The 16883-nt window shown below is 37.7% G+C and overlaps 1 protein-coding gene across 1 annotated transcript; it reads right to left on the bottom strand.

The window, feature by feature from the left end:
- Positions 1-517: 517 nt before the first annotated feature.
- Positions 518-12478, bottom strand: LOC149069089 (uncharacterized). The gene is made up of 7 exons (XM_089250857.1): positions 12288-12478; positions 10186-10376; positions 7313-7466; positions 5664-5826; positions 4247-4329; positions 2379-2468; positions 518-684 (listed from the first exon to the last, which is right to left on the bottom strand). The coding sequence occupies exons 1-7, from the start codon at positions 12405-12407 to the stop codon at positions 664-666; spliced, it is 822 nt and encodes a 273-aa protein (XP_089106983.1). The 5' UTR covers positions 12408-12478; the 3' UTR covers positions 518-663.
- Positions 12479-16883: the final 4405 nt, after the last annotated feature.

The raw sequence follows: 16883 nt of genomic DNA, 5'->3' as shown, positions 1-16883 counted from the left end.
TGAATCTGATAGAGCATGTATGGGACATGCTTGGCCGACGAGTTGCAGCCCGTCAACCACCTCCTACATGTGTACCGGAACTTCGGAGAGCATTGCTTGCTGAGTGGAGTGATCTTCCCCAAGATCAGATCAATAATTTGATACTCAGCATGCCTAGGCGTTGTACGGACTGTATTTCATCGCATGGGAAACATACAATGTATTAACCATCATACCAACCATGTAATAGTAAGTTTTTGTAAAGGAGATATTTTTTACAATTGCTCCAGGGAGCAAAAATCGTAGTTTTTATGAATGGTATCATACATACACCATCGTTTTTGTTCTTTATCTTTTGTTTAATAAATGGGCTTTATGAATAAGTAACGTTTGTTTTGTTTCTGAACCTTTATTTGCCGGAGCTGGCATTATCCTTAATTTATGGACATGAGTGTATATGAGAACATTGTTGAGATTCGAAAGAATTCATGCATTAGAAAACTTCAGGCTGATGAAAGAAACTGAAATTAAGATAACATATAATAAATAAGGATTTTATTTCATTCACGTGTTCATGAAATATGTCCAATATAATACATTCTGGAAACAGGAATGAATGGAAGGCACATTTTCAAATTTGCACAAATTTACATAATTTTCACAGGGAGTCTTTGGTTCTTGATATCACGACTTTTCAACAAATACCTAAAATCGACACACAAACAAAAATATTTAAAAATGGTTAGAAATACATATTTTGCATGATTAGAGAGAGAATTCAACATAAAATAATTCAATTTTGAGGGGACCAACTCATGGTGTTATGCATATGCAAAAAATTGCAGGGGTTGCCTGAATGTGTTCTCATAAATTTCTCTAAGAAAAAATGGTCAAGATAAGGAAGAGGACTGCTTTCCAGAATAGAATTAATCACTGCAGTACAGTAGAACCTTGATTATTCGAGTGCAGATTAACAGGGAAACGAAAATTTTGATTTCATGTTGGGCTCTTCCGTATCCAGAGGCGGATTTAACGGCGAGTGCAACGGGCACCCCAAAAAACCAATACTCCGCACTTTTTTCTAATTTGAGTGGCCCAATGTTTTCTTTTGCACCCGGGCCTCGACTGACTTTAATTGCTACTGTACCTATCCATATTATTGTTGACAATGGCTTTTTTGTTTACCTAAGATTTTGTGATTGTAATGAAAACAAACATTTCCATTTTATAGAACTAGACTTTTCTGTTCTTTTACAGAACACTCCTCTCCATTCTCAGAGGTGAAATCCTATGCCAACATGTTGAAACGGCAGCTGCCATAAAAGCCAAACATTGTCCTGGGACAATTGGCATTTGAAAATTTACAGCCGATCCAGGAAAAAACTTCCCATGTATTGGGGGATATTTGGTCGAAATGTATTGGGTTTTTTTTTTTTCACAACTGAAAGACAAGTTACAAGGATGGTGTAACTTCAGATGGGGTCACGACTCATTGGCAGGACTAGTGCTATTCCCTAAGTGTATCATTGTACATAGGACCATGCAGAATGGCTGACAATAAAAGGAAAACAGTCTTTTTCATTTATCCGCAATAACCGTTTCCACCTTTTACCCAGAAAATTGAGGTTCCATTGTACTTCTGCAATCAGTGAAATAAATAGGTAGTGTAGCTGCGTAACTGTATAAATGAGGTTTTTTTTTATATTATATTTTTTCCCACAGATAATATGAATATACTGCATCGTCATTTTAAACAGGTAAAATACTTAAATACATGTTTTTTCCCCCAGCAGTTTAACCATGTTTTTTTGTTATTTGTGATCACCTTCTCCACCATTAGCCTGGATAATCGAGCTTCTACTGTATAAGGAATTGATATTGCTTACTATGTTCCAAATACAAGGCATTCAAGGATCGCCTAAAAGTTGTCCGATTGAACTAAAATTTTGCATAGATTTATTTTTATATTCAAACAAGATATGGGGAGTGAGAGCTAAACATTTAAAAAATTGAAAAATAAGGACCATCCTAATGCACAGCGTATATATAAACACACAAGCATTAAAATTATTGTTGCTTCAATCAACAAGATTTTTAAAATGTGAAGGTAAAAATCAACAATAAGTAATGCATCACTTTCTGCCAAAAGAAAGGTGATAAGTCTGAAGGATGAAGGTGAATAGTCTGGAAAACATTTTATTTTTTCTGACAATTTAGGCCTACTACTTGCCCTGCAACTCACATTTATATACTTTTTGAACATGGCAATGACAATAAAATTATTACTTACAGATAACATCATTCAAGCAATCTAAATCAATTGATAATAATCAAAAATTATTAATTTAAAAACTTAAAATAGATTAATGACTTTGCAATAATAAGTAGATCAATCATACTTTGAGGATGCCAGAGAGCTGTTCCCCTCTCTCAACTATTGCATTTAGGTTCTTGTTATCAGTTTGAAGTACTCTTATTTGCTCGTGCAGCTAAAAAATAAAAATTTGATCCATATTCCACAATTTCTCAACGACAAAAAACAATATATGTCTCAATGGCTATTTTTTATATTAGATTCTGATTATCGAAAACAAACAGTGGATAAGTCAATCAGGAAATTTCAGGGTTTAAAATCGATAGTTTTTTTAGGATGTCTCTTTTAGAAGTATTCACTGGGATTTACAGCACAATTTTCTATCTGCACAAACCAAGAATTAATAAATTAATTCTTATTATACAGGGTGATATACAGCAGATAATCTGCCAAATGAAAATGGGTGATATACAAGCCCAAGTAGAACATAAAACACCATAGCAGCAACTCGTCCTATCTCTAACCATTTTTGAGTTATAGTGAAAAATGGATTGTAGAAAAATGTGTCAAAAGTCTGAAAAAGCATGAATTTGTGAAGTTTTTAAAAACCTACATGTAAACTAAGAGGAAAGAGCAGGAAAAGTCCTATAAGGTGTCACCATTTTCATAGGAATATCTGGATTTAATGGCAAACTACAAGCGCTGAAGGATTGACAAAGTTCAAAATCAAATAGTCCCAAAAATCACCAATTCCGCAAACACCCCTTATAGCTAAAATCAGGCAAAGTTACCAAAAACTTGTCCATTACACCAGCTTTCAAAAGAGCTTACAATAAACTATATAAGTGTTCTAGTTCAGGAAAAGTTTACCCTTTTGTTCGAAATACATCACTGCAATCAGTGTTTGTCAAAGTGGACATTTTAATAGATTTTGAAGGCAATTCACTTTTGCATTTTGCCAATTTCTCAGCGCTTGTAGCTCAGCACTAAATCCAGCTATTCTGATAGAGGTGATGTCATCTTATAGGATTTTTTTGCAAAATCACACTTCACCAAAATCTGTAAACTGAAAATTTAGAATTCCCATCGAATATATACTTAGAGGAATGCTGATTTCAGTGATGTATTGCAAACACAAAAGGATAAATTTCTCTTCAACTACAATGCTGATATGGTCTGATGTAAGCTCTCTCAAAATCTGGTGCAATGAACAAGTTTTTTGGTAAATTTGTTTGATTGTAGCTAGAAGGCTGTTTGCGGAATTGATTAAAAATATTTGGGGCAACTTAATTTTGAACTTTGCCAATCCTTCGGAGCTTGTAGCTCACCCTTAAATCCAGATATACTGATGAAAATGGTAACACCTTATAGGATTTTTTTTAAATCTTTCTACTTGTACTTAGTTTGCATGGTTTTATAGGTCTTTAAAAAACTTTACAAATTCACGTTTTTTCAGACTTTTACACATTTTTCTTCCATAATCCATTTTCCACCATAACTCGAAAATGGTTGGAGATAGGAAAAGATTGCTATAGTGTTTTATGTTATCACTTGGGCTAGTCTATCGCCTCCCTTTCATTTGGCAGATTATTCACAGTTCACCCTGTATACATTTTTAAAAAAACTCATACAGTAAGCATTTATTTTATCATGATAAATTTGCTGTAATCAACCATTTGCAAAAGATTTCTGTACTGCAAAGTTATTTAAGGACAAAAAAAAGTGTAATCTGGAAATTTTTTTTGACAGAATTCACTTATGAACTTTTGCCATTTCCAACACATCAATTCTCTATTTCTGAACATGTTGGAGAAAGCATAAGTGCTGTGGTTGCAACTAAGATAAGAGGAAAGAGTAGGTAGACTCATTATTTTGTTCCAAAAATGCACGAGTGTTCTTTTCTACATTAAAACTGTATAACAAATGGAAAAAAAAGAATGCGTAAAACGATACCGATTTATTTACAGCCAGTGCTTTGGAAAGTGCGACTCTTCTCTTCTCTGCCAAATCTTTCCAATAATTTACAGTCTTCGAATCTACAAAATTTAAGTTCAGCTCAATTGAAATAAAGCAACCTTCCAATTCCATAACTAAATCATATAAAGCAACAAAAAAATAAAATACAGACTTATCTTAGATTTCTTTAATGCTATGGATGACTGATTCATTCACACTACACAGGGAAAATGCATGAAGCCTAACAATTTTGTGACTACATATAGTCAAACTCTGATTTAACGCCACCATCCATCCCAAAGAATTTTGGTGCTATAATGAGTTTGGCATTATGTCGGACCATGGACAAATAATGTTTCAGAGAAGCACCATTACATAAATTCAAATGTTTATTACGAACTACTGTATCTCAATGTCTTATTAGTGTTACTCCATGAATAAAATAGCTTATTTTACATGCATTAAATTTTAAGTAGAGGAAATTAGTAAAACTGTAAATACTGTACAATTGTGCAAGGATGATGTCACTCTCCGCTACCATATATAGGTTTTTAACTGGCTGCTCTGAAGATGAATTTTTTTTTTTTTTGGAAAGAGAAAATTCAACTGCCTTTGCGGGAAATCGAACCCACCTCCTTTCACTTTCCGGGTGAACACCCTAGACCACTAGACTACAAAAGCAACGAATCTCTCAATCTTTCCTTGGAGCTCGTGTGCACTGAACGGGACCGTACATGGATGGCTGGACCTGACTCAGGCGAAACTCACAACTGCTGATGCTGCCACCAGATGACGAATTATGCAAGGATGAAGTCACTCTCCGCTACTACCATACATAGGTTTTTAACAACTGGCTGTTGCGAAGATGATGCACACGAGCTCCAAGGGAAGATTGAGAGATTCGTTGCCTTTGCAGTCTAGTGGTCCAGGGCGTTCACCCGGAAAATGAAAGGACGTGGGTTTGAGTTACCACAAAGACAGTTTAATTTTCTCTTTCCAAAAAAAAAAAAAAAATCACCTTCACAACAGTCAGTTGTTAAAAACCTACGAATTGGTTGAATATTTCTGCATATAAAACTTGACAGAAACATACACTTACTACTGAAATTATTTTAATTCTGTGACAAATTTTGTAAGTGCAAAAATATTAAAAAAGGGGGAAATAACCTACGAAGGTTATTAACAGCTAGCTGATGAGAAGATATATTTAACCTTTGTATAGATAATGAATAGTGACATCATCCTCGGAAAAAATACTTGCCGAAAGAAAAGCTGGTTATCTGTTTACAGTAGAAACAAACATGGTGTCAAGGTTATTGTTGCCACCTGGTGATTCCAGAATAGCAAAGAGATATATATCCGATATACAAATCAGCAACAGTGAGAGATGCAATGTTCCATTAAAAAAATTTACCTCCAACACTCTGCCGTTTTTTAGGCAGACTGCAATCATTTTCTTTGCCATTACATTCATCAATGGAAGTTGTAGGGGTAGACGTATTATAAATTACCTCTTCCACACCATAACATTCTACCACAAGGTTATCGTCTATTGATGTGAGTGTCGAAGTAGGACCCTATGACATAAACCACAGCAAGATTAGATGTAAAAGAAATCACTCAGAATAATTAACTGTCTCATTGTAAATCAATAAATTTCCCATGCAACTGATAAGCAAACTTAAGATATGGATAACAAATTCAGCAGAGATGAGAGAATTTGGAACAGAGGCATGGGTGACCATAGCAGTGCAGTCTTAATGCAAAGGCCCACCCAGCATGGCTCAGGGGCCTCACAAAAATGAGATATAGTTGAAATTTTTAAGGAGTATGCATGCAAATTCGCGCGGTAGGGCCACAGAAAAATCATTTGGCCTGGGCACACATGGTGTTCTCAAGACAGCCCTGGATCATAGTTCTTATTAATAATTTCAATATATACGATCAACATTCTACCTATTTCTCTGAAAGAGTCATCTAAGCAATGAGATTCATTAACTTAAAATCAGCTCAATTGAAATCACAAATACATTGAAGTCATTCACATTGCACCTCACAACAGAAGCATATGGCTAAATAGTTTTTTGGATGCAGTAAAAACCTCACAACAATGGTACTAGATGCAACAATAAAAAAAAAATCCTTCTATACCCATATTTTTTTTCCAATCCTGTTTTTGAAAACTGCCTGTAGTCTACCAGACATGCACCTCATCCATATTTTCCTCTCTGGAACTTCTAACGAATTGGTACATGTTGGAATGTGTGTGTACGTGTAGTGAAACCTGACGTGAAGTTTGTTTCACTGTAATGATGGGTATGTGTAGTTCTGCCATATGCCACCAGTTTTTTCTAACTATGAGTGAAGTGTAATGATAGAATAATTGTATCGTTGTAGGCCTGTTGCTCTCTGTGGCAATTTTTCAGTGGGGAGATTGGCTTGCATTTGCTCCTCGAAGTTGGGAACCACAGGAAACCAACTGTGGTTCCCCACTTTGAGGTGCAAATGCGCCCTATTCTTATTTATGCTGCCATCTGTCATCAATATTTTGAAGTAAAGATGCTAAATGCTTGAACTTTTCATATTATGTCAATTATGTTGTAGGTCTGCCTGCTGTCAGCAGAAAAAACTTTTTTAAATAGAAGACTGCCTCGCATTCACACCTCAAAGTTGGAAAATCACAGAAAACCAACTTCAGCTGACCACTACTGTGCATTAATAAAGTTCGAACCTGGATCCGCACAGTGACAGTCCAACACAATACCCACAGGGGCACAGTTAAATGATAAAAATACATATTAGTATCCAGGTAGTGCAGTGATTGTCAGATGAAGTTGATTTTTTCAGGTTTTCCAAATTCAAGGCAAGAATGTGAGCCGATCCCCCCATTTAAATCTTATTAAAATTTGTGTCTTTCCGCAGAGAGCAGGCAATTCGTCAATGCAATGCTCAACATAAAAATGAGAATTGAAAAGCACCTGCCACTTTCTCTTCCAATAAACTTTTAAAAGATAAAAAAAAAACTGAAAAAAGATTCTGCAATGGTTTCTTCATATTTCATACCAGTATTTCTATTTCCTCAGAAACATCCGCTATTTCTTTTATCGATTCTTCGGCTCCCGAATGGTGGTTATGAAACGACCTGAATGTTATTCTACCTGGCCATTCTTTAATGAGCGCATGGTTTTTAGTTTTTCCTTTTGATTTCTCATAATACCTGGAAATGAAAAAAAAAATGCACTGTAATAAGTTACAAATATAGCTTATAAGTAATGGCTTAATGAAAAAAAATTGTATGACTGAATACAAGTGAGCGCACGTGTTGGCGCATGTTACGGACATTTCAACAAATGAGCCATATTGTGCAAGAGTGGTGCAAGTCAAAAATAGACTTGAAATAAGTACAGCCAAATCTTGATAAATCGAATGTGCAGCAGCTGAAAATAAAATTAGTTATTCGTATGACTTATTGGAAATTACGGTTTCAAAGTGGGAAAAAGAAAGATTTATTAAAACAACAGCTCTGTTTACGAATATTGTATTAGTAAAACACGTCGAACTACTGGAGACGAAGAAATTTGGAAAGATGAGCTGTATTCTAATTTAATCAAATTTAACTATTGAATGAAAATACTGTATTAAGAAATAAACTAGACATACATACTGTATTATGGAACAGGGTCCATACTTGTGATACTTGTCTAAGGAAAAAAATCTATACATATATACAGTAGAATCTCGTTTATCTGAACATCAATTTCTGAACAACTTGGTCAACCGAACACCTTTTAAACCTAACTCATCGTCAGTTTTCTATAGTCAATGATGCTTAATAGTTGGTACTTTCTTGGAACTTGAATCCTCTTATCTCCCTATCTCTCCACTCAATAGCTTTGTTCTATTTTACACAATAATCCTCTTCCAAACAATTGTACATGCCGTACCTATGAGTTATTGGTGTAAGTAGGAGAGTTTTTGTTTGACAAGCAAACAAATGTGTGAATAGGAGCAGATTTAGCTGCCATCTTTTTTTTTTCGCCTGACGAATTCATCTTCATCCTATGGGTGTGCCTGTGAGAGGGAGGAGTGTGTCTTCTTGACAACAAAACATTTCTTATCACAGTTTTGCCAGTGGGGGGTGGGGGGGGGAGGATATCATTTGTTGCTGAATTTAAATTTATTCCTTTGCATTATAACGCAAATGAAAATAGATTTTCCAAACTTTTCACTTTTCCAAAAGCCTTCGGTCCCGATGTGTTCGTATAATAGAGATTTCACTGTAATTGATTTTTTGTCTGCATGTGTGTGTACTCCATAAAAATCTACAATTTTAGACCTATTGTTGCAAATTTTGCATATATACCAAACGAGACCACCTCAAATATGAGAGGCTACTTTAAATTTCAGAGTTGGGCAAATGCCTGAAATGGGCAAAAAAAAAAACTGTCTGGAAACAATGGTTTTTGGGCGTGAACAGTCACTTTCGTAACGTTTACCTTTGTTACCGTGGTTCTCTAACAATGCGTTTCAGACATGTGTCTTTACAGTGGTTTGTCATTTCTTTAATGCTGCCAGTATTATGTATAATAGTTAATATGCCTTTATAATGGTTTGGCACTTTTTCACATATTTCCTTCAACATTACAAAGGGTCATCAAACATTGCAAGTGTGCTTGCTCCCAGAGGCATATGCAGGGGGCTACTCAAGGATCCCGTGCCCCCTTCCCCAAACCAACAAAAAATCACAGAGAAAAAATTTAATGTTTCATGACAAAACTGAAAAAAATATCAAAAGAAAATACCCTTCAACCAGTGTCAGCTGTGGCCGATTAATTTCTTCTTTTTCTTCAAAGTTTGAAGGTAATAAAATATATTTTCCTGATAACAAAAAATTTTATGAATACATTGAAACCGATTTCCTTGTGTTCTTAAATCATCAACAAAAAATTATGATAATTGAAATAATTACCAATTAGTTTTCAAATGCTAAAATAGATTAAAAATTGGTGTGACTGCATACGCCAGCGTAACCAGCTGAGTGGTTAAATGCTGTATTAATCAATTTCTGTTAATTTGCATGCTTTTTTGAAAGGTGATAATTCAGTGTCCCCACCCAAAGGTTGTTCCTACGTATTGCCCCTGCTTGTCCCTGTTGATCAAGCATCTAGTTGCGGTCCTGATTCCCTGCACTAGTCATTGTCACTCAGACTATTCACTCTTAAACATGCAAGTTACATATTGCCCCCCCCCTCCCCCCGTGCTAGAAGTATGAATGCGAAAATTGTCACTTTATTTTGAACAGCTTATTCGATTTATTTTATTTACCTTATTTTGATATCTAAGTTTTACCCAAAACGCAAATGTGTATCCCAATTGAAACATGTAAAAAATCATTTTAGGAAAATAACTTCAATGGCAGGCATCTTCAACTCGTTGCTCGTGAGCACCAGGGTGCTCCCTTGAAGTACCCAGAGTTCTCAATGCTCGTGTTTGATTTCTTGCTCGCGAGCACTTGATCAACATCCCAATTAAACACCTACGAAGAATTGCATTCAAGGATTGAAATAATCATTTCACACATTTGTATGTTGAAAGCGTAAGGGTGCTCTTCATAGGCGGAGATAGACTTAATATAATGGAAGTCTGGGGGCATGGTCATTATTGCTTGGGGGGTATATATATACTCCAATATGGCCGGCATTAGGCCTACGCTATAAAAGTTTTATATCAGAGCAAATGTAGCCAGTAGGCTTGTTGGTTGCCAAGTTTTATAAAAGATCTTTTATCAAACTTCTATAGTGTAATGTTGGCTTAAGAGCAAGCTATTAAACATTTTCTTGCTTTTTTTTTAAAATCTTGTTTTAAAAACTTATTTACTATAATTTTTTGTTTGCTCAAGGGTAGGAGGGAAAAGGTATGGAATGAATGATACATGCCTTTGCACAGCTATCTGTAGTTTTGCAGGGCAATCAGTATTCTTCGACGGCCTCATTCCTTTGGCTCTCGGATCCGTGGAATGTTCACACCTCAAATCTATTTTGTATATATTATTTCTACCGCTTTTCGGATAGGTCTTCGCCTTCCTCCATGTGCTTTTGCTCTTCTGGCTGTATTCTTGGAGCCATGCCTGAATCCAAAAAAGAAGTCGGTCAGATTTTCATAGGCAGAAATTTGAAAGAAAAATCAATGACATTCGGATGAAACATTTTACAGTATTTGTGAGAAACGCAGTTTATAGTATGGGGTCATTCAAGTATTACGTCAGCATCGATATGAGGGGGGGGGGGGTCAGGGTTCGCTGACTTTTGATGCCAAGGAGGGTTTGAATGATGCTTACGTCAACCACCACACCACCCTTTATAAAAATATCAAATATTCTTAATGGCATCTTATAGTGTGCCAAAAACGAGGAAAAACCCTTTGCTAGTTTGTGGGCACCTGCACTAACATTTCCCCCCTATTGATAATTCCTCTACACAGCCACTTTAGTGACCTCCAGATGTTCCACCAAGGTTTGCGCTGCTGATCGCCATTGCACCAAATCGTGACAAAATATTTCATTTTGCAAATAAATAAAAGATCGACGTCGCCAAATCAAGAGTATTCATTTGCCCTCTTGATGGTCGAATCAGCCATCTGACACAGTGTTGTTTTGGAATTCACATTTTATGATGGGTCAATTTGGCTTATGTTCTCTGCCATTTGCAACTTTTCCCATCTGATTAGCCAAATTGCTGCAAGGGCCACTTAAATGCCCTGGAATTGTGCCACGAAATACTTGAATGATCTGTAAATATGCTACTTAGTTCATTTTCTACAAAATTAGGTTTCAGGTGGCAGGCCGTGTCCAATATTCCCAAGTGCCACATTCGGTCCACCACAGGGAAATAGGTTTAGCATATAGGCCTATAGCATAGAGGATGGGACGCAATGAATTTTTTAAAAGAAATTTTGAATTCTTAACCTTCAAACACCATTGAAACCCTCCCCATGCACCCCCCACCCCGCGTGCATCTCTGATCCAATATGTGTGAGGAGGTAGGGGCAGAGCTGACAAAATTCTGCTGACAAGGGGGGGTCAAAATAGCAAAAAATCTGATGACATAATACTTGAATGACCCCTATACATGTGATAAATCAGTTATCATGCATAATTGCCAATCGTCTAGGCAAGTTTGATAAATTTATCACTTTTACCAGTGGTAGCGCGTGCCAGGTTCGAAACTGGGTTAAGAACATAGAAGATAACAATGGCTTCAAGAGCAGAAACCCCACAGTCGATACAGTGGTGGCTGGCTGAAGCTGGTTACCTGTGGTTCCCAACTTCAAGACACAAACGTGAGCCAATCTCCCCATCAAAAAGTATCGCAACAGGCCTACAACGGTGCAATTATCCAATCATTACACTTCACTCGTGGTTAGAAAAAAATTGATGGCAGCACTACACATTAGGCTCACTACTCGTACACGCACTATATCCAAATATAATGTTGACCATATTTCGTCTATGAAGTCCATCTCTGCACTTTATTTCTGGCCATTTGGCGATTTTTCGGAGACTTTTGTGGTGATTAAAAGGTTTTCCAACGTGTACCAGTTCGTTAGAAGTTCCACAGAGGTATATGGACAAGGTGCATGTGTGGTTCAGTAGTAGCTTCAGAGCCTGAATATGCAAGCCAGCCTTCCATTGGACCCTTGTTTTCTAGGTCACTCGCTGACCACAGGTCACTCCTATGCTTGCACATACTATAGGCTTCTCTTTTCATCATCACATGCTTGAACACTGTTTTGGTTGCTGACAGTCTACCACACGCTCTAGGTCACTATTCTTTTTTTGGCACTCACTGACCTAGTCCCTCCCTCCCTCGTGAATTTATGGCTTCACCGCCTGAGGGCAAAACAAATTTCGCCACCTTTGTCTAATTCTACTAATTTTCTTGACCACTCAATCCTCAAATTTACCGCTTCTAGACTACAGCCCGCTAAGAATTCTCCCCCCCCCCCATATTCGTAAATACGCCTCTGGTAACATACGTACCTGAGCGGATGCTTCGTCCACAAGCTGTTTCACGTGGATGATTTGTGTCCCGTTAGTGTCGTTGATGTCGCACTTGAAATGGTTGTAGGTGTAGTTGTCCGGCAAGTCTCTAACATCCATCGCAAAGTTTATTTAAAAAGCCTCGTCCGTCACCATGTGAGATATCATTGATATCAACATCGTCTCTTTCTTCTTTAATTATACACAGCTTTATGCCTGAAGATTATATACCGTTCAGTGGAAATTCAAATATACTGCTGACCATATTTCATCTATGAAGTCCATTTTCGCGCCACTCTATTTCTTGCTATTTGGCGATTTTTCGAAGACTTTCGTCGTAATTACGGGTTTCGTTCACTTTTGACATCATTTTTGTCGACAACTGCCGATTGCTCGCATTTTCCCTTATTTGAGATCCCAAATTCTCGTACGTTCCCCTAAAATGAGCTTAGTCCAGTACTGATGGGATTTTAGAGTCCATGTCAGAATATTGAATCTCTTGCTGCCATCTATTCATTAATTTGAGAACTATCATTAATGAATCGCTAAACAGAAAAATAGGACATATGCTATATATATCTATTGATGTGAAAGCAAACGAAAAACGATCAACTAGTTATATTTCTAACCCATAGATGGCACCAAATTAATCATACATAAGGTGACCATACGTCCCGTATTTCCTGAGACAGTCCCGGTATTTTTTGTTTTTTTGGCCGTCCCGACTTTTTGGCAAAAGTGTCCCGGTTTTTCCCGTATTTTACACGTAGCCAACTTGAATTTTTATTCTTTATTGAAGTCAAAGATTGACATTATTTTTCAACTCATAAATTATTTTACGATAATTACAACTATATATGAGAATATTAATCTCCCACATTTGCCTTGAACGTTTGTCTTTCGTGGAATACATTGTAATTCACTGCAATTTGCATCATTTCCCGCCATTGTGATTTTTCGTAATTTCAACAATATTTGGCAACTTTGTTCGAATTTGGCGTTGTTTCTGGTGAAAATTGGTGATGTCCCGTATTTTCCCGTATTTGGAAACGCAATGTCCCGTATTTCTCTCGAGGAAATATGGTCAGCCTATAATATGCTGTATGATTCATACAGCATATTTTTACAAATGCTGGTCAAAGTCGTCTAAATTTTCATATATCAACAAATATGGTAGTCCGTGTGTTTAATTGGCAGAAGGTACTCTTATGGAATGTTTCTAACGATATTGCGGGTACAGGCTACCATCGATGTAACAAACTCTCCTGTAAAAAGTGCCAGTGGTAAAATAAAAAACGCTTCAATGTTTGGCCAGATAACTAACCAAGTGCAAAGTAATATATTTATATAAGTACAGTCAAACCTCGTTAATGAGTCGCTCTTGGGAGAGCAAAAATATGACTTAGTAAGCGGAGTGACTCGATAAACGGAGTAAGTCATAGCTGTGCCAATTCCTGCCCTAGGACAGTTGGGACTTCCAAAAAGTGACCCGGTAAGCGGAGTGACGTGTTAACCGGATGACGCACTAACGAGGTTTGACTGTATCTTCTTTTGATGCAATGATCGGTCTTGATTTACTGTAATTTCTCCCGAAAGCTGTAGGGCTCTGACGTATGTAATTTTCTAGTGCGAAAAATATTCCCCCTTGATGAAGGGTTCACTTGGTATACCCTAATTTTCAAGACCGATACTATAAAGTTGTGAAACTCTTTAAGCGCTAACCTGATTTTTTTTACAGAAAGTGGAAAAGAAACTTTTGTAGGGAGTATTTTTCGAGCTGACTGCTCGAAATTTAACATTTTAACAGCGTGACATTCACATTTTAACAATCGTCAGCTCAAAAATTACGCTCTACAAAAGTTTATTTTTTACTTTCTGTAAAAAAATCTGGTTGGCGCTTAATGAGTCTTTCAACTGGACGACTCATATGTCATATGTGAGTTCCGTTTTTTTTTTTATAAATATCAGATGGCAGCAGCTGTCTCATAATCCGTTTCATTACTGCAATGGTGTTTTCCAGTCTGCCGATAGATGGCACCAATGATCCCAATGTTTAGATGTTAAATTCAGGGAATGAGCGAAAAGAAATTGGTGCAAAGCACCCCGCCCTCCCCCCCCCCCAAGTGATGTCAAATTTAGACAGCATTTATATTCAAGAACCAAAACATCTTGAATCCTACACTGAAGGAGAGGGGGGGGGCGGCTCATATGCTTTCTTTGCTCGAGAAAGATTCTCATAAAAATGTCATAAAAAGACCTACACATACCTTGAGTCAGACCAGGACTCAAAATTATTATTGGCCTTAACTATCAATTTTCCGATAAATTGTTGCGCCTTTGATTTGTTTATTATGCCTTTTTCTTTTATTTTTTTGTGCCTCTCCCGAACATCAAAGATTTGGGCACGTGACCTAATACATTGTTTCTTAACCTTTTTTTTTTTGGTAACTTTTTAAATTTTTATTGAAACATTAATGTATATGTGTATATATATATATATATGAATTGACGTCGTCATCATCGTCGTCGTCGTGCCCCCCCCCCCAGTCTTTCAAGAATATCTCCGCCTATGGACTCATTGCAGCTAGTGGGGGCGAGGTCGCACAAGGTGGCGAAAGAAAGTTAGACTAGAATCGGAAAATGGCGGCAAAGCCATAAATGAGCCTCTCCCCACCCCCGACTTCGTTATCTCTCTTCTTCGTCTACTACTGAACCGCACATGCACATCGCCCATATTCCTCTGCGCAACTTCTAACGAATTTGTACGTGTGTGTATGTATAGTGAACCTTCAGTGAAGTTTGTTTCTGTGTAATGCTCGCTATGCGTAGTGCTGCCATCTGCAAACAGTTTTTTAAACAATGACTTTTTTTTCTCAACTCATGGTGAGTGAAGTGTAATGAATGAATAACGTTGTGGGCCTGTTGCTCTCTGCGGCGAGACTTTTTTAACGGGGAGATCGGCTCGCATTCGAAATTGGGAACCGCAGAAAACCAACTTCATCCGACAACCACTGCGGCGACGGTGGGGGTTCGAACCCGGATCCTCGCGATGCGAGTCCGTCACTCTGACCACTCGGCTCTCTTCTTCGTCTGCTTTCGTCTCGTCGGTGGTCACAGAGAGTACCACAACTGGGGGGGGGGGGAGAAGAAGGCTTGTGTGTGTTGAGAAAAATACGGCGAAATGTTTTTCTCTCGCATTAATTCTGAATATTCATACGTTCTCGGATCTGCCAACTACTAAAGATTGTCCGTAGCCTCAAGGATGGCCCCCGCACTCAACTACAGAGCTCCGGGAGATAATCTCGATTTGAAAAATATGTGGTAGGTGGCAGCACTGCAACAAGCATTACACGGAAACACGCTTCGCGTTAGGTTCACATCACGGACACACTCATTCCAACATGTACCAATTCTTTAGAAGTTCTGCAGAGGAATATGGACGAGGTGCATGTGTGGTTCAGTAGTAGTTCTTTGTTTCAGTGATCATTTAATAGCAGTTTCTTCGCCATTTACTAGCAACTTCTTAACCTACTTGCAGCTTCTTGCCCTCTGGAAGTTGGTTTTCTGTGGTTCTACAACTTGAAGGCGTAGATGCGAACCGATCTCCCACTTAAAAGGTTTCTCGACAGACAGAAATCGAGCCTTAAAAAACTCACGCATAATATAACAGGCAAAATTTCCCATTGTATCATGCTGCCAATTTTTTTGCTTCCGAATTCGAAAGCAACATTTCTTATAAACACATAATTGACATTCCTCAGAGATACAGAACACATACATGGCACATTCCAACGATCACCAATAGTTAGCAGTTCATCAGAGGAATATTTACGAGGTGTATGTGTAGTTTGGTAGTGGCTTTTTTGCCTTAGCTATAACTCACCCTCGCTTGTGCCTCACAAGGAAAGGGTCCTAAGGTGTTATCCTCAAAAAATTATGAAAACATGTAAGTATACTGACCTCACTCAGAAACAAATAAATTAGCGGCGGAATGCAATTATTATTTTATAGCACTTAAATGGCCCGCGACACGTTTTCAATCCAATAAAGTGTGACCCGAGATCTCCCAAGTGTCCCGCGGCACTTTTACAAATCATTTGTTACCCACGGTGCTATTTTAGAGCACTTGAATGGCCCGCGACACGTTTTCAATCCAACAAAGTGTGACCCGAGATCTCTCAAGTGTCCCGCGGCACTTTTACAAATCATTTGTTACCCACGGTGCTATTTTAGAGCACTTGAATGGCCCGCGACACGTTTTCAATCCAACAAAGTGTGACCCGAGATCTCTCAAGTGTCCCGCGGCACTTTTACAAATCATTTGTTACCCACGGTGCTATTTTAGAGCACTTGAATGGCCCGCGACACGTTTTCAATCCAATGAAGTGTGGCCCGTGACATGTCATATCATCCTTTCGGTAAATGGTCGCATTGGTTTTACGTTTCATTTACCCGCCAAATGAGGTATTTCATCGTTAATTTGGGATAATAAGCAACCCTGATTGGTTCAGTAATAGTGTATCAGAACAACAGTGTGCGTTATCTCACGTTTCTCACGTGAATTGCCCGGGCATTCCCAAGCGCATAACAATGTTT

This window comes from Pholcus phalangioides, unplaced genomic scaffold (assembly GCF_987345545.1).
Source record: "Pholcus phalangioides strain wild (caught in Gottingen) unplaced genomic scaffold, Ppha-v1.0 ptg000024l_1, whole genome shotgun sequence".
NCBI classification, from domain to species: domain Eukaryota; kingdom Metazoa; phylum Arthropoda; class Arachnida; order Araneae; family Pholcidae; genus Pholcus; species Pholcus phalangioides.
This window is presented reverse-complemented; position numbering and strand designations above follow the sequence as displayed.